The 26,861-nt window shown below is 36.2% G+C and overlaps 1 protein-coding gene across 1 annotated transcript; it reads right to left on the bottom strand.

The window, feature by feature from the left end:
- Positions 1-1,191: 1,191 nt before the first annotated feature.
- On the bottom strand, positions 1,192-26,861 carry MS3_00011130 (uncharacterized protein; the record flags this gene model as incomplete). The annotated part of the gene is made up of 8 exons (XM_051219543.1): positions 1,192-1,329; positions 6,446-6,667; positions 9,092-9,265; positions 12,643-12,936; positions 15,286-15,582; positions 18,780-19,094; positions 26,280-26,525; positions 26,838-26,861. The coding sequence occupies 8 exons, from the start codon at positions 26,859-26,861 to the stop codon at positions 1,192-1,194; spliced, it is 1,710 nt and encodes a 569-aa protein (XP_051064895.1).

Below are 26,861 nucleotides of genomic sequence, written 5' to 3'. Positions count from 1 at the left end.
GATATTCACATTGGTCTTTTCAATTTAATTGATACTATATGTTGTTACAATCCACAAAACTCAATACTCATAATAATAATTATTATTATTACTATTATTATTGTTATTATCATTAGCTTTATTCAATATTATATTTTTGGTACAATATAGAATTCTCAGCGTAAAGTATTTCAACAAGTTTTCGTTTCTTTCTTCTTGGTTGGTCCTGGTGATAAATATTGAATGATCGCCAGTTAGATGTTAACAGTTCACTAAATGAACATCTGAATAATGTGCATTCTTTTCGTTGTATAATTACCAGCAACCACATTGTCTCTTATTGAGTTTTTGTAACTTTGACAACGAAAGGTTGTACACTTTTCAGAAACGCAGCAGAATAGGTTATGCGATTAATAAACATAATGATATTATTAAAACAAACAAAAATAGATAACTTGTTGGAATATCTAGATGGCAGGAACAGGTAGCCCAGATGCTCAAGCAGGCCGCCCTTTACCATGCGCAATGTGATTAGTTTCGACCCGTTTAGAGTACATGAACGAACAATTTCAACATTAGAACTAGCGGAATAAAGAGACTGAGAAATGAATAGGGAGTTGTAATTACTGTACTGAATCCATCGGTATATATATATTTTTCATTTCGATTCAGAATCAAGACATGAAGGCTGAAATTTTGACTTTGTTCATTGGTTCAAATCCCTCAGTAGATTTAGTATTGTGATTTTTTATGAGCTTCCATACTTTGTTATGGACAGTAAATTATTAGAACTGAAGATATTGTCTTTAGATGCTCATGTTAATATAGTATGAAAACGGCACAATTTTTCCCTATTTATACACATATTCTGGTGCTAATTAAGCCATGTATATGTAAAAATCTTGGTAAATCGACAATCAGTGTTGAGACATTCAAAATAAACTGAAGTCTACGTTTGTCATATTCTAGGGAGCTACAATAAAATCTATAATATAAAAAAGGACAAATGAATTGAATATAGATCAGATAAACCTACTCACACAGACAATACTTTAAATTATTGATTTATTGGAATGATTCGGCTTTTTACACAGAAAGTACTGTCAGTTCAAGTGGATATACAATCGCCACTCAAAATCAGCAAATAAAGTTATACTACTCTAATATAATATAAGTAGAATATCAATTTATATGAATAAGTATAAAGATGAACTAATTGGTGTGTACAATCGAAGATAGCGTTGACCTCAATGAATTTCCTAATTCGACTGTATTTTGATGAGGAACTTTATTCGATATTGGCAATGCTATTGGTGGTAGAGGGAAAAGATGGGCCTCCTTACATTTTGTCTAAAACGAAAGAGAAATAGAAACAAATTAAACGTAATATAAATGTTAAAATTTTCCGTTTATATAAATAATGGATACGTGATAAGTTTAGCTACACTTAAAAAAGTCGTTCATCAAAATTGAGCCGAGATTTAAACAAGAGGGAAATTTAGTAACATTAAAACGTTTAAGAAATAAAAATGAGTAGGTTGTATTTCTGCGACGATTAACTATAATTATGGTTGTTTTTATTCAGTTGGTTAATCACTTGAAGAATTACAACAGAGCAAAATTAACAAGATTCATTGAATGAAACAGACCCATTTCATCTAATAACTTGTTATTAAGTTTCATGTTAATGGCATGATTAAAAATGTGAGTTTTGTATACTGCATTAAGATAAATTCAAATTTATATCTAAAACTCAAAAGAAAGTCATCAAAGCTTGAATTTCGGCTATTACCGGTCTATGAGAAGTCTTGAAGTATTATGATAGATGCACGGTATCATGGAAAAATTAATTTTCTTACCAATGATCATACTATTTCTGCAATGAACAAAGCGTAATGAGTTTTGTTGTTCTAACTGTTAGGGTAAAAAATGTGAGAATCTACAAGGTTGATCATTTTTAAACGATAGAATAAACTGTACACGGCTCTAAAGTCAACAAAAAATACAAATCCTAAAAGATAATTATATAATCATCGAACAAGTTGATAGTGATATGAAGAGCAAATCAGAAGTAGCAAAAGGTCAATTGATGACAATCAGAAGTTCATTTCAATTGCATTTCATTGACGTAAATGGGTTAATTTCCTAAGGATAGAGTGGTATATATGTAAACGGTAGTCCAATACGCGTTCTCACCCAAGTAGTGAGTTGGGGGGTCAGTACGTAGCATACGTGTATCAGTATCGAATTTCGGATACCGCACGTCACAACTATCTGAATTCAGTGTCTCAGTATTATATTGCTTCTGAATGAGATAAGTGTGCTGGGTTTTAATCTCATTATGAACACCAACACTGAAATATAGCTATATTCTACATAGAATAGATCCGGGATTACACTGCTTGTGACAATCAATATAATAGCGATAACGAATATTCGAAAACGGATTAAAACTATTCAACTTTCTTGATACAAAACAATCAAAGTGTTTCCCATCCAAAAAGTTGAATTAAACGATGGTGCTGAACAAACAACTTGAATCCCATACTCATTCTAATTCGTAATTTGGGTAATTGTACTCTGTTAGGTTCGTTAACCTTGAGGATACTACCGATTCGACTTATTCGGAACGGAACGAAGGCTCAGGATTCAGAGACTCAATAGACTATTCTGGTCCGTTGTCTTCGACTCAGCTAACTCGATCAAGAAGTTTTGGTAAGGCGTAGAAAGTGTATTCTACAAACAACAGCAGATACCAAGCCAGGTCAGGCAGATCAGATCAAGCATACAAGTCAAGCGTATTTATACAAATATATATCGATTTTGTCATAGGAAATTTTTAAACAATAATCAATGAGTCATCAATGGTCTGCTATGTTTAAAAATTTAATCGATAAGTCCATCAACTGACTGCCATTCAAATATTTAAACATTTGATCGATAATTTAATCGATATGATAAAATTACAAAATATGAGTTTGGGGATATATCTGCCCCAACACTCCTCCCCTTTTTAATAGCGTGCTTTTCTGGGGTCGACTTGTATCTTGACTGTAGTTCGCTGCTGACGGAGAGGCCACCTTCTGGGACGAGGCTCAGCTTGTTGTTGAGCTTCTTCTCGTGGTGGGGCTGGTGGTAAGTTGAAGGTATCAAGCAAGATGTCGAGGGGAAGATTTTCTCCTTTTGATGGGCGGTCCGAGGCTATCCGCTTCCGTAGTTGATTTCGGTGTCTGGTCCCCGTGTCTCTTCCCACCTTTACCTCGTACATAACTTGGTCTAGTCTTCCAACCACATGTGCTTCGACCCAAGGACCATGATTTGCTCTGTAGTCTCGAGCGAACACAGGGCATCCAACCTCGTACACCGGAAGCTTCTGAGATTTGGTCTGAGATGGTGGTGGTGTGATTCTTGGACATATCAGACTATGGATCGTCCTCAATTTCCTTCCCATCAGGATCTCTGCCGGGGACTTCTGCTGTGGTAGCATATCACTAGGTGTTGTTCGGTAAACAAACAAGAAATTCCGCAGTGTTTCTACTGGCGTCCCCTCCCCTTTCGACTTCATTAGAGCTCTCTTGAATGTATCCACAAATCTTTCTACCTGGTCATTTGACTGTGGGTGGTACGGTGGAGAGCGGAAATGCTTGATAGATAGGCGTTTGCAAAATTCTTGAAATTGACTTGAGGTGAATTGCGAACCATTATCGGAAACGATTATATCCGGTAATCCGTTGCGAGAGAACATCTCTGTCAAAAGTTGCGTCGTTTGGGTTGTCATTGGTGGCATGACGGGAACGATTTCTGGCCATTTCGAAAAGGCGTCAACAACGGCCAGATAGGTGATTCCATTAATTGGGCCTGCGAAATCGACATGTATCCTGGACCAGGGATACTCAGGCTGTGGCCATGGGACTGGTAGTATTTTCGCGTTACACTTAGCTGCTTGCTGACATTTTGTGCACTTGCTTACTAAATCCAGAATATGTTGGTCCATGAGGGGCCAATAAGCATAGCTTCTGGCGATGGATTTCATTCGTTTTATACCAGGATGACCAGTGTGGAATTGCTTAAGCACCCTTGATCTTAAGGACTCTGGCACCACTACTCTATCTCCAAACATCAAGCATTCGTTAACGACACATAATGAGTCCCGACGGTGGTAAAGCTGCTTCAAGTCACCATCGAGCCCACTTGGCGGCCAGCCATTGGTGACGTACTTCATCGCTTTCTTTATGATGGAGTCGTTCTTGGATGCAGATTGTATTTCAGCTGCTGAGACTGGCAAAGCACGAATAGCGGTTGTCAGGTAACACTGTGCGTAGTCCTCTGTCATCAGGGAGGTAATAACTGCATCTTCGCCGGCCGTATGGTGTTCGCTGGCTGAAAACTCCGTCAGTAGTTCTTTCGAATATGTTTCAGGTTCATGAGATTGTTTCATCAGATGGCATACGGTGCTTAAAGGAACGTCAGCTAAACATAGCCGGTCAAACCAGTCTAATCCAAGTAGATTAAGATCAGCTGGTGTAATGTAACATACACCGGTAAACGTCGAATCGTGAAAAGACACTTTACAATCTAGTTGTCTCAACAAACGTAGGTAATTACCGCATGCAGTTCGAGGTTTTTGTGTTGTTGGAACCAGGCGTGGTCTTCCCATTCTGATCCAATATTTTCGTGAGAGAATTGTCACATCAGATGCAGTGTTTATTTGCGATCTAAACGGGTGCCCATTAATATTAAGGGTAATAAATTTCCTCTCAACTGGGGTTGAGTTCTCACAGCTTGCTATTAGACTCAACGAATTCGTGTTGGATCTAGGCGTAGGCTTTCTGGTACCTTTGGAGTTGCTTGGCTTCTTTTTCGACAAAAACCATCTTTATGACCCACCGCATTACATTTCCTGCACCGATGTTGCTTATATGGACAGTATCGAACAAAATGCCATGCACCGTAGTGCCAGCATGGGGCAGGAGGATTTGTTTTGTCTGTCGACCTGAACTAGATGTTTCTGGGGCAGATTTATGCGAGTTGCGTGGTTGTTGGACTACATGAACTTCGGTACGATCTGAACCACCACGCTGGACCATCGTCGTGTCACGTTGTAGATTGATTAGGCGTTGATATTCGTCTGCAATATCATTAAGGGTTAGTTTTGGATCTTGATCCAATCGACTTAGCAAACGTGTTCTAATGTCACTGAACTTCTGCAATTGAAGGCTGCAGATGAGAATGACGGCTTTAAATTGGTCTTCAGTAAGCGACTTCAACCGGAAGCGTTCACATTCTCGGTTAACGATACCCACATGTGTGAGAAAATCAGCGTCTTCGTTCATCGTGAGCTTCAAACATCGATAACGCGCATTGAATAGTGAGGAGTTGTCTCCGAATTGTTGGCACAATGACTGTACAGTGTCCGAAAATGAGCGATCGCATGGGTTTAGAGGCAGAATTAGGTTGCAATACCTGTCTAGTTCATTAGGGCCCAACTTTCGAAGCAGCAAGCGGACCTTCCAAGCATCATCCTGATTAGCAAAGTCGAATTTGAATAAGTCTTCGTAACGTCGAAACCACATATCAAACGTAACATTGGATTCTGGATCGTAATGAAACTCGGAGATACTGTTAGCGATACCATCAACTGATGGTGCAGTAGTAGTAGGATTAGAACTGCTTGGTTGAGTATTAGACTTAGCTTTGCATCTGCTAACATCTGAATAAGTTTCATCTGCTGCTCGAGTAATAATTCAAGTTTAGAAGGATCCATGTTTCCAAAACCACCGTCGCCAAATTGTTAGGTTCGTTAACCTTGAGGATACTACCGATTCGACTTATTCGGAACGGAACGAAGGCTCAGGATTCAGAGACTCAATAGACTATTCTGGTCCGTTGTCTTCGACTCAGCTAACTCGATCAAGAAGTTTTGGTAAGGCGTAGAAAGTGTATTCTACAAACAACAGCAGATACCAAGCCAGGTCAGGCAGATCAGATCAAGCATACAAGTCAAGCGTATTTATACAAATATATATCGATTTTGTCATAGGAAATTTTTAAACAATAATCAATGAGTCATCAATGGTCTGCTATGTTTAAAAATTTAATCGATAAGTCCATCAACTGACTGCCATTCAAATATTTAAACATTTGATCGATAATTTAATCGATATGATAAAATTACAAAATATGAGTTTGGGGATATATCGGCCCCAACAACTCTAAGATTAGTGTTAATGACCAAAACTGTACAGTAAATGATACTTTCAGACGAAATTCAAATTTAAGGCTACTAATGAATATATTATTCAGATTTTATATTCATCCGTATAAATAGAAGGAACACACTTGTTGGTAAGTATTCCACTAATGCTTCATACAAAAGTATTCTTACTCAACATTTAACATATCTTAATAATATGTCAAAGATGTCGAAAATGATATGATTGATAGGAAGTAAACCAGTATTTCTTACTTTGTCCTCACTAATATAATTATGTGGTTTGTTTGAAGATATAAGTTGGTCAAATTCATTTGCATACTTTAATGCAGCAGTATGCAATTGTGATACTTTCAATTCTAATGTATGTCGTTTAAATGCTTCCTCACTAATTGCTTGTAGTCTGTTTTTCAAACACCGAATTCTTGATTCTGAAGCTTCTTGTAAACGATTTAAATCCCGACGTAAACGAATGATCTAAAAAATAATGATAGAAAGTTAAGATTTTAGTAAATATTCAGTAAAAATATGTTTTGGATTATATTGGTCTATTCCTTCTAATAGAAATCTATGCTTATTGTATACTGTTTTTCTTCAATATGGTTGATTGATTAGTTAGTTGAATAAGCTACTAAGCAAGTTGACATAATAGCCGATCAGAAATGAGAACGAAATTTTGTAAAAAAATTCCTGTAATATTAAAAACATTTTAACTCATAAATATAAACGTTGGTTAAGATGTTTGATAAAGGGTATATTAGTTTTTAGATGATTTTGACCGTAATTTGGAATTAGTTAAGGAGGAATTGAAAACCATGAAGCTCTGGATATCTGTTGTGTCCTAATATGTGGTTCCTCAGTAGGGTGTACTCATGATCCCAACAGGTATTTACAACGGGGCCAAGGATCACTAACTCAGTTAAACAAATGTTAGGTGCTTGCACTGATATTTAAAGGTTTTATGTTCTATTTCTACTTCTAAAGTAGTTGGGCGCTGCTGAACGATGGGCACTAGGGTGCTGCATGCTACTCACAAGATTACTTATAAATAGTATATGGCGAAACGATGCGTGGATTTGCTACAGTCGACAGCCGAAAAGAATTCCAGGAGGTCAAAAAGCACAGAATATGCAGAATACTTTAGAGATCAGAATAGAAGTCAGAGAGGACAGTTCAGAACCAACTTGGATTGAAGAACACAATAGAATGGGAATGGAAGACTGTAGACTAAATATACACATTGCATAAGTATCTTGTAATTCCACTAAACGGACTTTCTTTCTGCTTAGTGCCCACAATAAGAAAGCGGTCTCAGTGTGTTTCTAGTTTCCGATTTTATACCAGGTAATGTCACTCCACAATGAAAATACTTACAGTATATTTTTGTGAATGTTTTTCACTTAAAAACTATTGAGGACGTTAGATCCCGAGAACTCACTTGGAAAAGGTCCTAATTTTGTAATTTTATTCTGAAAATTTGAATTCATGTTTTCGCGCCAGGAGACGCTTAGTTGACCTATAGCTTACATTTCCCACTCGGAAATCCTTGACTGTCATTGGTTGACGGATTTCTTTAGTATGCTAGTTTGTGGCTCTCCCAAAGGTGTTTCTATCATTGTATAAATAAGCTTGATGTGTGTGCTTAGTGACCTCGTATTTTACATCAAGACTTCTTGATCTAGTTAGCAGGGCCGGAGACAACGGATTACAATAGCGTATCGTGTCACTGTATCTGTGACCTTCGTTCCGTTTGGCGAATAAGTGAACTCGTAATAGCATTCAAGCATATCCAAAACATAAAACGTAATCCTCGGTTTCTGTTGGTTACTTGTTGACAAACAAGTTTATGAAAAATTAACAACCGTTTGCTGCACAAGTTACGAAAAAGTACAATCAAAGACATCGTGATGGCTGGTAATATGCATTGGAAAGAATGAACATTTTTCAGATATCTATTCCTGAACTGGTAACATCTAAACTGGCTATCGCTCAATATTTATCGTCAGGATCGACCATGAAATATGAAAAGGGAACTTGTTGAAAGACTTTGCGCTGAGAACTCTATATTGTACCCAAAATATAATTTTGATGTTGATGTACTTCAACATTATGCCACATCTAATCAATAAAATACTTTAACTGTTCAATCTTATCTCTGATTAAACTAATTTTCTACGTGTTAATCCGACAAGCCATGCAAATGAAAAGACTGACAAATAATTAGGCAGTTTTAATTGGCAGCTGGATAAAGTGTACACAAACCATGGGTTTATTAAAATCGGTCCTTTCGATTCAAACGGCAAACTATAGACTAGAATCTTGACTAAGTACATAATCAACGTCTTTCATTCGACTGACACCTCTCTAATTCCTCACCTAATGTGCTTGATCCTCAAATAGCATTTGAGCACAGACACGTTACATGTCCACAATGGGTCAGCATATCACTTTAGGTTAAAATGATTCGTTAAATATTATAAACTAGTAAAAATACAAATTCATTTTGTATTATTTCTTTGAATCTTCCCATTGATGTTCAGGGCTGCAATTGGTCAGTCTCTTATTGGCATATGTACATCCTGTGCGGATTGCTTCGATATTACTATTAACTCACAAGTATTTTGGTCAAAGATGGATGGTGGTTAACAGTGGAATCAGAGACGCACGTTTCTTTCTGTACTAGGTTCGAGTGCTGGAGTGAACATCAACTCTAGGATGCAGGTACATCCAACTGACGAGTCCGAAATGAGATGAAATGTGCGTCCTGGACTCAAATGATAGCCGCAATCCATCTTTGCTGATAGTAAAAAGTATCTTTGAATACTCTTCAAATCAACAATATATTCTAGATAATAACTCATTTAGTAAATAATGATTTCTGCATGACTTAGTCTGACTTACTTCAGCTATAAGGGCTTGTTCGCGAAGAGCAGAAGCACTTGAAATTTCAGTAGTTGGTTCTAGAACTTTTGATTTTTGATTTAAACGCGCTAATTCGTTACGTAGTGAATCACATTCATGTTCTAATCTTTCCTTATTTTTTGATAAATCATCTAATTGTTGTTTTAATTGTAACTGAAAAAGGAAAAACTTACAAAGCTTAATTTATCATCTTTGTTTTGTCGAAAACACTGGATATTCCTGAAGTAGTTTCATGCTTCAGTAGATTCACACTGATTATTGTCAACAACTACTACAAGAACTGCTTCTTGAATGGTTGATACGGATTTGTTAGTCGCTTCTATTTATTTATTTAAACACATAAACATTGGTACAAGGAGGCACCAAATACATGTGCGCCATACCTCATCATTCTACTTATGTGAGGGCTGGAATACTGCTTGGGTGCCCAGACTGAAGCAGGTGGTTCTCCTAGGAGGCAACTACTCGAGCCTTTGACCCAGAGGTCTAATCCACAGAATAGTGAAGCAACGTAAGGAGGTGCAGTCTCATGGTAGCCGGTGACCAACAATTGGTTCCTTCAAGATACTGGAGCCCACTTGCACTATTGATTTGAAATCAGAGTTTTCCAACTCCCCTAGGTGGACTCTCCGTGTCCACCAACCCGGTTAAAGTGCCAGACATTCGCTTTTCGTCCTCTCAATTTCGTAAACAACACCACCACGATGAGGCAATGAGTAGGACTTTCCTGACGGAGGCTATATATATGTGGCCATGTGAGAGCATTTCGAGAGCGAGGGCCGACTCTCCTCACTGTCGCCCGTACCAAAGCAGTTGGAGGTCAAAGTCGCTCCTAGATAACACAGATTGCTTTAGCACTTGAATCCGAAATTGGAGAAAATCTTCGAAGCAAAAATATGAGTTTTACTTGTGTGTTGGCGGACCATTTTGATATATTTTGGTAGTCAAATAAACCCTTTTCACCAGTCTCTATGTTTTCACTACACGTTATCTGACTCGGTGTGTCAGTATCAAGAAAAAGCCAGTTAAGCATATGCATAGACATAACAGTTTTGTTCTAACTTATGAACATATTCGTTAACCACATTGTTTGTATTAAGCGTTAAACGAATAAAGTTAATAGACAGTAAGCATTTCATGCTGTCTCTATTCTCATTGATATTCATTTTCAAGAACTATTTGAAATCATGAATTAACATACTTTTAGGAAGTATAATAACAGTCGCATCCACAAAAGCTTAATGTAGATTTACCAAGGTTCAGTTAACTTTAAACTGCAAATATCCTGTCTTTTTGACCGTCAGAGGAATTTTACATTTATATTGCATTCTTAATGTTTTATAAATATGATCGAATTTTAGTGTTTATACTTCTCATGTATGATTTGTCTTGTTGAGTGCGCTGGGACGAACAGTTAATGGTGTCAGCATAACATAGATCTATACGAGGTTTCTTTTTCTGTGCTTTATTTGGTTCCATATAGTATGAAATGTTGTGTGGGGAAAGAAAAAAGTGATTGACTGCTTTCCTAGATAGATAGGCATTTGATGTGTGATATGGCAAGCCAATCAGGAGTAGTAGTGTTATAACTTGTGGCCTGTGTGCCCTGTTAATGTATAACGTGTTAATACCGCCAATTAGAGAGCAGTGACTTATTGGTCAGATCAATGACGCGTAAACCCGTATGAGCAGTCTAGAGTCCTGATTGGTCCTGCTTTCCACCTAGCCCAGCCAGTCAAGTCCATAAATGGATCCCAAAAGTTACCATTCATTATGCTTATCGAGACTTAACAATTAGGTAGTCCAGTATGCTTTCGTGCTCACTCTCGTGTTCTCGCTCAATTAATCAGTTGGGGGGTTAGCATATAGCATACCGTGTATCAGTATCAGTTATTCGGACACCGCCCGTTACAACAATGTATCATATAGATATTTCCCTACCTTTTGTACTTAAATATCAGTTGTTGATTGTTTACTGATAGACGTACTAGTCAGACGAATCACTTGTTCTCAATTTGAGTTGTGTTGAAGCCTTGTAGGACAGTAGTGACTGGGTAACTAGTATAGAGTGAGTGGATCGTGCACGCAGGTAAATCTTTATTTGTCCTAAGCAATTTAATGTCCTATTGGTGTAAAAGAGAATTGTAAGGATTATTTCAGTGAAATAATTATTCTAATAGTTTATGATTTATAATTCTTCTGAGAATGTAATAAACGTTATCCCACCAATAAATGCCTTAATAGTGAATGTTATTAATCAAGATAGTTTTTAACTTTTCAATATAATTTGTTGCACACTTCATTGTCAAATCATTTAATTTAATAGGTAAAATCTAAACACGGTTAATAGGGAGTGTATTGTATGATTCGGAAAGAAATAATTGAAAGATATGTGTGAAGGAATACTGAAATTCACGATCTACGTGAAAATTAATAGTGGATGAATCTAAACCAGTATGATCGACTCTGAGCTGATTTAATGAGCAGAGGTTATCAATCTCTCAATGAAAACTGTAAATTATTAATTATTTACTACAGTGTACATTAACCCGAATTTGACCAGAACTTACAGATTGATCATTCGTAGATTATTGATGTGTAGTAATGAAAGCAAATATGATTGGTCATCGAGTGTAGACAAATAGGCACTCAACTTACTGACTATCAAATGTGTGACTTAGCCTTTATTGATTTCCAATGCAGACTCATTGCAAGCAACTGCTTGTAATTGTGTGAAATATTGTCTGGCGTTATTTCAGTTCTCTATTCTTGGTCTTGTATTGTTTATTTGATATAACATGGTCTAGTATAACAGATCTTCCTAGTATTTAATCTAGCTGTACTATAAACTCAGTCACCCAGACCAGTTTTAGTATCGTATTATAATGGTAGGAACGTAGTATACCATAGATTAGAAAAAGAATATTTCAATTCATCCGTTAAATCAATTACTCAACCGATTTAACTTTATTATACTTGTTATATCCCGATGAGAATAATGAATGGTAACTTTTGGGATCCATTTATGGACAAATACTAAACGTATATTTTTTATCGTATAATTGTTAAGTAACTAAACTATTCATATTCATGTCCCTCTTATTATGAGTCTTATTTTGACCCATGAACTATTATTATACGATTTGCCATTCTTAAGTTAATCCCAGTTTATTAATTATAGTCTCCTACATTCACTGCCACATATGGCTAAATCTTGTACAAATGTTGTTTCCTATTTTATGGTGTGATGTGGTCTGTTTGGTTTGTATATAAACCTAGTATGTTTGAAATAAATGGTTCATATCGCAGAGGTTGAGATTAGTGTTCTGAACTCAACAGGTGGGGCTAGGCGGTAAGCCGGACCGATAAAGACTCTAGACTGCTCGTACAGGTTTTATGCGTCATTGGTCTGGTCGATAATTCACTGTTCTTTAATTGGCGGTATCATTATGTTATAAATTAACCGGACACAGGGTACAGTTATAACAATACTAAATTAAGAAGACAACATGTATAATTGGAAGTCTTACCATTTCACTATCTCGATTATTTGCATAATCATTTTCTAATTTAATTTTCTCCGATCTTAAATTATTCATTGATGCTAACATTTCATTAAGTCGTGATTCAGCTGAAGTTACTTTCTGTTTATACATTGTTAATTCATTAGTTTTATCAAGTAATTGTTTTTCTAATTTAACATAGTTTGTTTTAAAGTCATTCAACTGATTATTTAATCCATTAACCTTTTGTTCTGATTGGTCACGTTGTTCAATTAATGACCTCACTTGTGATTGGACAGCACTTAAAGCAGATTTAAGAACCTGAAATTGAAAAAAAAGTTTTCAAACAAATATTCATAGTCAATTAGTATTGTTATTAATATTTCTTGTTGGATATTTGTACAGATATATTATAAGAAAACATGACTAGTTCAAATGTGAATATCTAGGATCTGAAAGACCAAATCACAACTCTACGGATCACTGTGGAACAATCAATTGAATGGAATTCATCACTCTACATCAACTTCATTGACTACGAAAAGGCATTTGACAGCGTGGACAGAACAACACTATGGAAACTTCTTCGACACTACGGCGTGCCTCAGAAGATAGTCAATATTATACAGAATTCATATGATGGATTAAACTGCAAAATCGTTCATGGAGGACAGTTGACAAAGTCGTTCAAAGTGAAGACCGGTGTTAGGCAAGGTTGCTTACTCTCACCCTTTCTCTTTCTCCTGGTCATCGACTGGATCATGAAGACGTCAACATCTGAAGGGAAACGCGGGATACACTGGACACCTAGGATGCAGCTGGACGATCTAGACTTCGCAGATGATCTTGCCCTCCTATCGCAATCGCAACAACAAATGCAGGAGAAAACGAACAGTGTAGCAGCAGCCTCAGCAGCAGTAGGTCTCAATATACACAAAGGGAAAAGCAAGATTCTCCGATACAACACAGAATGCACCAATCCAATCACAATTGACGGAGAAGATTTGGAACATGTAAAAACCTTTACATGTTTGGGCAGCATCATTGATGAACGTGGTGGGTCTGACGCAGATGTGAAAGAGCGGATCGGTAAGGCAAGAGCAGCATATCTATAACTGAAGAACGTCTGGAACTCCAAGCAACTGTCAACCAACACCAAGGTCAGGATTTTCAGTACAAATGTCAAGACAGTTCTACTGTATGGGGCAGAAACCTGGAGAACTACAAAAGCCATCATCCAGAAAATACAGGTGTTTATTAACAATTGTCTACGCAAAATACTTCAGATCCATTGGCCGGACACTATTAGCAACAACGTACTGTGGGAGAGAACAAACCAGATCCCAGTGGAGGAAGAAATCAGGAAGAAGCACTGGAAGTGGATAGGACACACATTGAGGAAAGCACCCAGCTGCGTCACAAGACAAGCCCTCACATGGAATCCTGAAGGCCAAGGGAGAAGAGGAAGACCAAGGAACACATTACGCCGAGAAATGGAGATAGACATGAGAAAAATGAACAAGAATTGGATGGAACTAGAAAGGAAGGCCCATGACAGAGTGAGTTAGAGGATGCTGGTCGGCGACCTATGCTCCATTAGGCGTAACAGGCGTAAGTATGTAAGTAAGGATCTGAAAGTTTTATAAAATAAACATGAATGTTAGGAGTACTATTTACATCATAAGGTTCAATGTTATCACTGTACTTGATTTTCGATCGTTATTATTGTTGTTTTACATAGATTAAATCATGGACTGACAGTTGCAAGACCACCAATAAAAACCATCAAGCTCTAGACAGTTATCTTCGAAGAATTCCTTGTGTATTTTGAGACCATCCAGTGAGAAAAGCTTAGGTTAGGGATGGAGTATTAGGTAATGATATTATATCGATTAGTGAGGCAGTGAATTTTAATCAACTGAGAAGGTTAGGAAATGTGATAAGTTTATGCAACTCCCGCCTACTTCGATGGGTTATGTTTTCTGGTGTAGAAGTAAGTTGTAAGAAGCTATGAGCAGCCAAACCAAAACATTCCATCAGTCCACGACGTTATCAACTATTGGATCGAGCCATGTTAGTAGATGTAGACCACCTGATTGGGGTTTGCGTGATTATCGTAACCGGAGGTTAGAGACTTTGAATGATATGGCTCAACATCGTTTGCAATGACGTAGGTGCATCCGATTCTTGTCTTCCCCCTAATTTTGAGTTTCAGAACTCTTCATAATTTTTCGGTCTTTATTTCAATAATTTAGATTTTCTTGAAACGTATATTGGATTGGAACTTGAATCACGCAATTATTGGTAATGCGACTGAGATATTTGTCAGGTAACATACCACTTGATTTTAAGTATGATCAGCTGATCGATAATAATTTGCAAAGAGATTGTGCTAAACCTACTGCGTTTAGAGTTATGTTCATCAGTAACAACATCTGTACATTTATTTCATAATAGGTTTGCTAATCCGGTGCCATGACATCTAATACAGTATATTACCGTTATGTTCTATGAAAAATGTTTATTATGCTGCGTTCTTTATCAGACAAGTTTCAGTACTAACATTATGTAAAGTATGTACATATGAAGCGAATCTGACTATAAGGAATTAAGTCACCTGAATTGTTACTGGTCAAAACTAATAGTTTATCTGTTAAGAACAAAACTGACCTCAATCTGCTCTAATAGACTTTTTATTTCTTTCTCCAGTGACTCCTTCTTTTTATCAAAAGAATCGACTTGTACGGATTTGTCTTCATGAACTAGTACAACAGAAACAGGTGGAATGGCTCGTGTTGGTATTAATTCCACTGAGGAACTCCTTGAAATAACAATATTTGGCATTTCAAGATTTAATGAGTCGTATTTGTCTTCCAGTTCTTTGAATTTTTCTTGTAGACATTTCATATCTAATTCATTTTGTTGTAAGACAGTTTCTAATTCCACAACTCGCTTACGAAGTGAATTCTGAGAAAAAATAATGTTCATTACTAACCGAACTACAGGAAAACTATTCAACAGTTTAATTTTATAATTCTCATAGTCAACATCATAAATTATTCTTAGACAATTACTGAAAATCATGGGACACTAGGCATCTGTTTCACTTTAGTGCAGGACCATCAGCAGTTGGAATCCATGACTAGATCGTGAACTGAACAAGGAAAATCGAAACACGCGTTGAGTGCTTAATCTTTAGACCCAGTACCTAATGGTTTATATATCTAACTTCAATTAGTTCAGGATATTGATCAAACATCTTCCATTGCATTAGTGAATAATCGTCTTGTATTCGACACTGCTGAAATCCACTAGTTTTGAAGTAAGTGTACCAAAATATTACTTAAGAAAGAACAGCGAAAATTGATTAATTCAATCATAACTTTATTGAATAAAGATAAAAGAGTGCTCTCTACTTTAATAACATACTTATAAATTAATCTTCACTCAGAAATAAGGTCTAATGAATGTTGTTAACAAGATCGACAAGTTATAAGCCAAACTTTATCAATGGAATATGGACCTTATATTGATAAACAAAAAATCTAGAAATAATCACTGAAATAGTTAATGGTCACTCGAGAGTTCTCTTTGTGATTCCTCGTTAACATTTCAATGAAGAATAACAGATAAATTTAGAATTCTTAGAAAGTAATAATGTTGATCTTAGTCTTGCATATGTTACTATGTACTACTGACAGATTTCGAACCTTCAAGGAAACATATTCCAAGGTAAATATAACAATCACTATCGCTTTGTTAACATTCAAGGTTAGATATAAAATTGACTGCTATATAGAAAATGATTAGCAAAATTGTTACTAAACTTTCAGTTTATAAAGTATGATAAATTAAAAGTTGCAATCATTAAAACTGAACAATATTTAAGTAAGAAATACTCGAAATATGTGAGTAAGTATTACACAGTTAATACTTCGAATAACTGAAGTGAGTGGTATACAAATATAATGACAAAATGATCCAGTTCTTCCCAGAAATTTTTGAAATAAGGGTATGAGAATGTCATTTCACAAAGCATGAATCAGAATAATCGCATTCTTCAATGAAATACTCCTAATTTTAGTTTTATCGTCATTCTAACTCCATTTCCACGATTCAAAACATTCCTAGAATTTCTCATAAATATGAACTTTCAATTGTTTTGGTGTTTCATTTATAGCAAACAGTTTTCTTAACCACTAAGATATATGCTAGAATCTTGTGCAGAGAAAACATTAACAAATCCAGTACGTAAGTGATCAAACGTATACTGATTCAGTAGCCCAAAAATATAAGAGATCTAATACATTCAGTGTTTTCATCAATACAATTAGTCGAAAATCTTCTTGACTTTGAAGCACCCTTGAAGTCTTCACGGTCCTCACCTAAATACTTGATCTAATATTAAAGAGATACTTCCTATGGTGTCCTGTATTCATGAATGACTATACGTTTCTCCTGAATATCTTGATAGTTTTCCCAGGTTTATTCAAGAGTTCCTCATGTAATATCACTCCGATGAGTATCAAAGAGATGGGACCTAAAGGCTCCAATTTTGATCCATGAAGGATCCGTGGATAGACAGAAGAGTCTTCTGCTAGGACAAAGTAGTTATATAATAATTTCTAGATTTTCATGGTTGTTTGACTCGGATTCAATCCGTAATAGGCTTCTACAATCCCAACAAACTCCATTTACGAATTTCTCGTGTACACTGATCTACACCATTGCTGTCAGTTATTTAGAAAGCTGTTATTAAATGTAATATTTTCTTCTCGGTTTAGTCACATAGATTCTTTGTTTCATCCTGACCAACATACCACAGAGTATTTAAGATCACAATAACTGCTGTTCAATGAGAAGAATTAAACAAATATTACACAACATGATGTTAGAAACCTTGTAATTAAATACGAAGGGCCACAAATTATTAATTTACTGTTATTTACTATTCTTTTATGACTGTTTTTTCAATATCTGCAACTAACAGGCTAAAAACTATTTTAGGTCACTGAAAAATAAATTAACTAATTTAAAAGTATTTATAATCATAAACTGATGTGGAGGCTAATGTCCGCTATATCTGACTCCAATAAATAATATTCCGTAAACTGAGTATTTAAGGTAGGCTTAATTTCCTAGTAGAATTGCGGATTTACTCGAGATTATTGAGAAGCCTGAACACCAGTTATAGAGATAGTTTATTGTTAATGATTAATAAAAATCCACAAGCGTACGGTGAGCAAGCACACGAAACAGAGTGAGTGTGTGTGTGTTTAAAACCCATATATATTTTTGAGAGTTAATCGGGTATGGATAAATTATCGATTATCTGCACATTGCAACCAATAGGAGGATAGCTTAAGGGTTAATGTACAGACATGCATTCGATCATACACACCGAAATTAACATAGTGAATTAAAAGTCTGAGTTACAATGAATAGACAAATAATACAGTGGCCAAATGGGCTTGCCACACTGATCATATCAACCGACGAAATATTGATTATCAACGTATATAATTGAGGACTACTCTACAGTCCTCATACAGTGAACTTGAGTGCTTTTAGAGGTATGAGAGCGGATATCACTTCCCGACTGTGAACACCGTGGAAGGGTTCTTCTGAAGGTACCTGAAAAGGAAATTGGACTAGAGGTGGTCTTAGAGACCTGAGAGCGTGACCGTAGTTCTCAAAGGACAACTGCTTGAGATCAGTCACACACGACCTTTTTGTGAGTAATTTTCGTGTTAGCTCTGTACTTGTTGGGACCTTACTATCGGAGATGGGAATTCGTGGGTTAAGGTGAGGTGTGTATTTTCAGGGTCGACCTTTTCTAACCCACCCTCCTAGTGGGAAGACAGCATCACTGTTATGATGGTTATCTGAAGGAAACATCTTACTGCCGTCACACCTCTGTACAGTCAGCCGTACGACTTCGCCTTCTGACCTTGGTTTTGCTGCTTTTAGTCTTACGGTACTTCAATAGACCTGTCTGGCATGGTAGAACCTTGAGGAATGATTATTTAAGCCAGTATAGCTCATCATGATAGGCAAGTCCGACTACCACATCAAGGTAGCAGCAACAGTTAGGACAATCCTCATATATGATTTTCAAGTTTCCCTAAAAAAATCTCATACATGAACAAAATGAAATAACTAACTTCAATTAAAGTTCCATCATGTCGTTTAGCAGTATTGAGTAATCCATTTAATACAGAGATTGTATTAGCTAATTGTGTTCTACATGAACCACGAATATGTTCAATAGATTTATCATATGATTTAGATAAATTATCTATACGTGATTTCATAATTTCATAGATATTTAAACTAATCTCTTCAATAATTAATTTCATTTGATAATTTAATGTATTTTTAATTTGATTTATTTGTTTTGGATATTCATTAATAAGCAGTATTAAATTGTTCAATTTGTTTTTTAATTCATTTAATTCAAATAATTCAGTAATATCTGTCTAAAGAGATAAATAAAATAAAACAATAGAATAGTGATTATGTCCTAGTATAGAACTTTTAAAAGCAATGCATATTCATGGTCCTACTAGAGATTAAAATCTAAGAATTTAAGGTTTTAATACTAGCTGTTTAACCATTAGCGTTTTTTTAGCGAGTTAGTTTTCTACCAATATCAAAGTGAGAATTTTCAATACGAACGTCAAGGCAGTTCTACTGTACGGAGCTGAAACTTGGAGAACTACAACAACCACAATCAAGAAAGTACAAGTATTTATAAATAGCTGTCTACGCAAGATACTCAACATCTATTGGCCGGATACCATTAGCAACAGCCTTTGTGGGAGAGAACAAATCAGCTTCCAGCTGAAGAGGAAATTAGGAAAAGACGATGGAAATGGATAGGACATACATTATGGAAATCATCAAACTGCATCACGAGGTAAGCCCTGACTTGGAATCCTGAAGGGAAGCGGAAAAGAGGAAGTCCAAAGAACACATTACGTTGGGAAATAGAAGCAGATATGAAAAAGGTGAATTACAACCGGAAGGACCTGGAAAGGATTTCCCAGGACAGGGTTGGATGGAGAATGCTGGTGAGCGGCCTATGCTCCTTCACGAGTAACAGGCGTAAGTGAGTAAGTAGTTTTCTATGGGATGGGGTGGAATATATGCAATAATTTAACTACTCAGTATTTATACGATAGGATTATGATCAATAATAATGATAATTCGATAAAACAAATCCAACTTCTACAATATTCGTTCCGTTATAACATCCAAATTCAATCACTTGACAATAACGTGGTATCTTTTGATGCAATTATTGGGTAACTGATGTAAAAATTAAGCAGTTCAACCATTTCCATTAATCGCCTCTATATTAATCTGCATTGTTTGTTGTCCTAGTAAAACAAGCATAGATTTGACAGTTGATTAATATCTTATGCTCTTGTGTAGGAGGTTAAAATAACTTCATGTATGTTAATTGGACAAAAGTGTTTGTTTTCCTATCGTCAAACACAAAAGCAGAAAACTGATCAGTTCGCACTATTAATGTCACTGAACGGTTTCTACTGATGTAAAACTACTTACTGAAATCTATTCAAAAATTAATATCTCAACGACTTATCCCACAGTTGTAACCGTCAGGTACTAACTGATCATAATGTGTGGTGGGATTTTTTTAAAAAAATGAATAAGTAGGCGACTAACAAAATGTCACACTAAACCCAGCCTTATTCTCAAACTAATAACATCCTCTGATGATAGAACAAAAAACAAGAATACTAAAAACGCCTTAACAAAAAATAATGAATATATTTTGGTGGAGTTTTGTTCTCTGAGCTGGATGGTTTGGTCGTGGAGCTTTCATCGTTCTTCTGAACGACATCATCAGCACAAACTTCAGATAGAAGTGAAGTGTTCGAATTTCTCCATATGTGTTTCACAGCTTGTTCTGTGCACCTCGATGTTGATTGGTTCTTGTTGACCTTAAATTTATCATTGTTTACTTCTTTGTTTTGGTTATGTCTCCCATTGGTTTGATTTTTGTCCCTATATTTATGCATGATTTTCCTGATTGGTTGATAAATTGGATTGATTTCAATATGTTTGTTGATTGCTGATTGACCTGAGTGCCAAGCTTCTAAAAATTCTCTGGTGTTTTTAGAGTTTCCTCTGTCTAAGATTTCTACATTTTCCCAATCGAATGAATGTCCGTAGTTATCCACGTGTATTGATATAAGTGAAGAGATATCATGGCGTTTGACTGCTAATTGATGTTCATGTAGACGTAGGTGGAGGGGGCGTCCGCTTTGTCCGATGTAGTGTTTGTCGCAGTTGGTACAATTTATTTTGTAGATGATGTTTGATTTGTTTTCCTTTGTTATTTCATCTTTTGGTTTGCATAGGATTGATTGTAATGATTTTGTTGGTTTGTGTGCCACACCTATCCCGAAGGTTTTCAGCAGTCTCGTTGCGGTTTCTGATATTCCTTGTATGTACGGTAGGGTGATCCTTTTGTTGATTTTTGTGCTTGATTTGGGTTCTGATGCTGTGTGCCGTTGGTGCTTTTTGATGAAGTTGATTGGGTAGCCGTTCTTTTGAAATATGTCCTTCAGGTATTTCTCTTCATTTTTCGTGCTGCCAGTGTGCTGCAGTGTGTCCTCGCCCTCTTGAACAATGTGTGTACGCAGTTGATTTTGTGAGCTCTTGGGTTGTTGCTGTTGTAATTGAGGATTTGATCTGTATGGGTCGGTTTCCTATATACTTGAGTTTCCAGTTTTCCTGTATCGGTTCTAGTGATCAATATATCCAAGAATGCTAGTCGGTTGTTTGACTCCTGTTCCATTGTAAACTTGATGTCGTTGAAAACGTTGTTGATCAGTTTGTATGTGTTTTCCAGTTCATCCTTTTTGACGATGACAAAGGTGTCGTCTACGTAGCGAATCCAAACTTTTGGCTTGATCACTGGTAATATCGTGGCTTCTAGTCTTTGCATCACTGCTTCTGCGATCAGTCCTGATATTGGTGATCCCATTGGTGTCCCTTTTGTTTGTTCGTAGATTTTGTTGTTGAATTGAAAATATGTTGTTAGGCATAAATCGATGAGTTCCAGTAGACTTTTAATTTGAAGTGTCGTGTATTTGGTGAGATTTGTGTCGTTGTTGAGTAGCAGGGATATAGTTTCTTTTGCTAGCTGTGGTTCAATTGAGGTGAACAGTGCTGTTACGTCGAAGGATATCATGAGTTCGTCGTTGTTGATTTGAATATCCTTAATTTGGTCCAGGAATTGTGTTGGGGATTTGATGGAGTGTTTGGCTGAATCTACTAGATGTCTCAGTATTCGTGAAATTTCTTTTGACAAATTGTATGTTGGCGTTCCGGGGAGTGCTACTATTGGACGTAGTGGAATGTTTGGTTTGTGTATTTTGGGTCTACCGTAGAATCGAGGGAGTACTGGTCCACTGGATTTCATTCTCCATTGGTCTTGTTTTGTTATTTCTCCTGCTTTGACTAGCTTGTTTAAAGTCTTTGAGATTTGATTGTCTAATTTTTTGACGGGATTTGTGTCCATCAGTTTGTATGTGCTCTTATCTTCGAGTAGTTCTTCGGCTTTGTTGATGTATTCTTCTTTGTCCATGATTACTGTGGTGCGTCCCTTGTCCGCTGGTATTATGATAATATCTTTTCTATTTCTGAGTTCTTTCAAGGCCTTTTGTTCTTGTGGAGTCAGTTGGTTGTTTTCTTTCACCTGTTGAGTTATCGGTACTATAGTTTGCCTTATTTCCTGTTGTGTTTCTTCACTGATTCCGGAAGTTTTGAGTGATGACTCTAGTGCTGCGAAGAACTGTAGTTTTGAGGCGTCGCTTGTATTGTAGTTTAATCCTTTTTGGAGCAGGTGTTCTTCCGTATTTGTCAGTGGTTGTTTTGACAGATTGATCACGCAGTTGTTTGTGTTTTCTTCCATGGGTGGTTTTGAGATCTTGATTAGTTTTTTCTTTAAGGTGTTTCTTCTTTGTTCTCTATGTCGTTTGCATGATATCTCGATGGCTGTTGTCACGATTTCCAAATGTTCTGATGTGAGCATCCTTTGTAGCTTTATCTTTTGGTCTTCTATGACGTGTTGGTATTTGCAGATCCTGTAGTGTGCATCCGTTATCATTAGGTGTACCATTTTTCTTCCACTTTGCTCGGCAATTCTCCATCCTAATGGGCAGTTGATTGGAGGTCTATATCTTACACTTGTTGGTAGAACATGCTGGCGAAGACACTCATGGAGAAAATATAGTTGTTCTCGAGTGGAAGCCTGCCTTTTGGCGAAATTCTCCCATTTTCGAACAACGAGAAGCGTATTACGCTCATATGATTTTGAGATGGTGGAGAAGATTTGTATGGAGAAATTCGAACACTTCACTTCTATCTGAAGTTTATGCTGATGATGTCGTTCAGAAGAACGATGAAAGCTCCACGACCAAACCATCCAGCTCAGAGAACAAAACTCCACCAAAACCATCCACCTGAGCTACAAATCTTCTCCACCATCTCATAATGAATATAATCAGAGAGGGATTTTGTGGATACCATAGAAATTTTTAATAGTTGAATTCATGAGTCAATTGAATTTCACGAGGTAGGATCGTGGATGCGCACTGCTGAGGAGTCCAACAGTATGACGAAACGCCCGTCCAGTGCTTCCAGGTTTCCAATGGTGGTCTAGCTTCAAGTGACCCATAAATTCAACTGTTAAAACAATAACGAATATTTTGGGGTTAACCAGTAGCCTTGTAAGTTAAGCGATAAATATTGATTTAAAACACAATGTAGGAAACAGGTAGTAACTAGAAACTTTAAATGAATAGCAAAACTTGTCAGTAATTTGATTGATTCATCCATTTGATCTAATTAACAAGTAAACATAATCACTATACTAGATTGTAAGCAACTTGATTCAAACTATGTATACACATATTAAGTACATTTCATACAAATTCATAAAAACAACCGATTATCATGATTTATAAAAGGATTGTAACTATTAAAGTACGTTCTTATCAACAGATAGTTTAACTGTGATTTTTTAATTGTTGGTCTTAAAAACATTATCAGGCAGTTATATTACATCTTCTTAACATTGCCGAAGCATTAGTCATACATCTGGGAAAACCAAAATTGTGTGTCCGAAAGAGATTGATACAACCTCTTCTTCTACCATGGTCTTAATGTCTCGTGATTTTTTAAAATTTTTTCTTTATACTCTTCTCCCTTTACAACCATGTGCTTCCCTTTCCATCTCCTTAAACCTTCTACCCCCAACTGATTTATTTCTGTATCTATGATCCTCCTGATTACATTTTATCTCAATTTCAACATTTTATCTTATCATACTGAACCATCCTTTCCCAATGATAATTTCCCTATCCATCTTTATGATGAATATTTAAGCCCATAACAATCAAACAATTATTAGTTTCCTTGTTTATAAAATTTTTTTAATACCTTTCTTTATTCTACCTCACTGTCACCATGTCTATTTATTAATTTATTGTAACACATAGATATTGGTACAAGGAGGCACCAAATATATATGCGCCACACAAATCTCATTTGATTTGTGTGAGGGCTGTGACACTGCTCGGGTGCCCAAACAGAAGCAGGTGGTTTTCTTAGGGGGCCACTCCCCGAGCCTTCGACCTGAATGCCTGATCCACAAGGCAGTGGAGCATCGTAAGGACATGCAGTTCCATGGAAGCCGGTAACCATCAATTGGTTCATACGCCATTTGTTCCCGCAGGATACTGGAGCTCATGTGTACCATTGGTTTGAATTCCGGTTAAAGCGCCGGACATTCACTTTTCGTCCTCCCATTTTCGTAAACAACACCCCCGCCACGAGAAGGCAGTGAGTAGGACTTCCCTGGCAGAGGCTATATACGCGTGGCCATGTGAAAGCATTTCGAAAGGAGAGCTGACTCTCCCCATTCTCGGCCATACCAGGGCATTTTGGAGCGTCACCATATCTAACAAAAGTTCATCATCATTATTATTGTAATTATTATCATCTCGAAAAATAAGTATGTATATTTGCGATTGTTCAGCTTTGGAAATAAATTCACCGAAAAGAGAACTCTTCGCTGAACTAATCTTTCTTATTTAATGTTTTAATGGGTGTATTCCGTTTACTAAAAAATATACACCATATTTTGAGGATTTCCATAAAATATACACTTCGTCTGTAATGATTTATTCATTTTGAAGGTAATTTGTAACACATGAATATAAACCAAAGAATTATTAGAAGCCATTTGATATATGGTAAGTATTTCGGTCTATGCGGGAGAGAACAAACCAGCTTCCATCTGAAGAGGCAATTAGGAAAAGACGTTGAAAGTGGATAGGATACACATTATGGAAATCCTCAAACTGCATCACGAGACAAGCGCTAACTTGGGATACTAAAGGGAAACAGAAAAAAGGTCAAAGAATTGGAAGTAGACATGAAAAGGATGAATAGCAACTGGAAAGGATTACCAGGATAGAGTTGGATGGAGAATGCTGGTGAGCGGCCTATGCTCCTCTACGAAGGGTAACAGACATAGGTAAGTATTTCGTTCTAGTTTGTGACTCATCAATAGTATACACCCGTGACCGAAACATAGAAATCAACTTAAGATATATAGTTGACACAGACCATGATATGATTGGGATAACAAGAAAGGATTCACGCTTATAAGTTCAACCAATCTCTAATACGACGAGAAAATCAAACTATACAGCCAGCGACTACAAAAAGTGAAGAACGTTTAAAAACGGAAGTAATCCATGAAAGTTAGTTGAATTTCATGATTTTCTTTTAAGAATTTTGTCAACTGAAGAACCATTCAAAACAAGAATGGTATTGAAAAGCTATTCTAACCTAGTTTACTAACTCCACAAAGATGCTCACCCATGACGGCGAAAGACACAAGGCAACACTTTTAGACGACATGGAATCAACAATTGTGAAAAATACATTATCCTTAATGATCTAACGAAGTCGATATTGAGAAAGCTGTAATTTTTGGAAATATTTTGCAGGTTACCAAACTAAATATTTTTAGTGTACACTTATCAAATGACTGGATCATTATGCTACTATACTACGTGTATCGTAAGTTTTTGTTGGATTCATTAACCGTAGCTAAACACTTTACTATTCCTTAACTACTATTAATCTATTATTCGTCCTTTGTTCCGTTCCCCTCTGTCACTTAAGGCTTGAGTGTATATAAGATATAATTTGATATTTAGCGTATGCTATGGTCCGTTAACTCATGTTTGAGTACTTGAGTTATAATGAAATGGAGCATCATAGAGAAGATATATATTTGCTAACTTTGCCTTCTGATTGGACACTGGATTGGAACAAGCTCTAGGACCAATAAGTGTTAAGGTCTTGGTTGTTGTTTATTGGTTACTGTATCGTTGGTATAGTAGGTCACTGTGCCTATAAGCGAAACAGAGAAAGTTAATCAATAAACGGCCACAATAATCATCTGCTCCTATTATAAGTAACTCTATCATACAAGTAAAAAACAAGAAAAGAAATTCATCTTCTTAAAAATTACATTACACTGTTTTTGTTTATTTTTAATTTCACGAAACCATTAATACAAACTATATTCACTGAGAGTGATCTAATTTTACCTGTGAATAAACATCGATGCAACGTTTCATACCATTGTGATATTTACCGATTGTCAAATCATATAATTCATTTGGAATAAAATTCGGTTCATTCGGTACAGGTAATTCGGGCGGTTTCGGTAAAATATCAGCTAACATATGATAATCAATGCATAATGGATCTTGTTTCTTATTGGCTAATAATGATTGTTTTAACGTATGTGGTATATTGTTAGTAGGAGCCATATTAGTTTTGTTTTCATGTCTCTGTACACAGATAAAAGAATTGTAAAGTGTGAACTTCGGTATAGATAGATTTGTTCAACTGTAGAAAATAACCAATATAAGTTCATGTAACAAAAACATAAAAATGCTAAATTTTCTCAAATCAGTCTTTAACTCGATATTGGTAGTGGATATTGAGTCTAGAATCGCATTACTATCTATCAAAAACCGTTTAAACAAAGAAATCACAAGCGAGTGGGCACTAAATTGCTTCAGTTCAGTAAATATAAATCGGAAATTACTTATATTCGTTGACAATTGACACATTAGAAGTAATTATCACAAGTCACAAACCTTGTAGATGATACAATTTGACAT

This window comes from Schistosoma haematobium, chromosome 5, assembly GCF_000699445.3.
Source record: "Schistosoma haematobium chromosome 5, whole genome shotgun sequence".
In the NCBI taxonomy this organism is placed as follows: domain Eukaryota; kingdom Metazoa; phylum Platyhelminthes; class Trematoda; order Strigeidida; family Schistosomatidae; genus Schistosoma; species Schistosoma haematobium.
The sequence above is the reverse complement of the archived record's forward strand: the minus strand, read 5'-3'. Positions and strand labels throughout refer to the sequence as shown.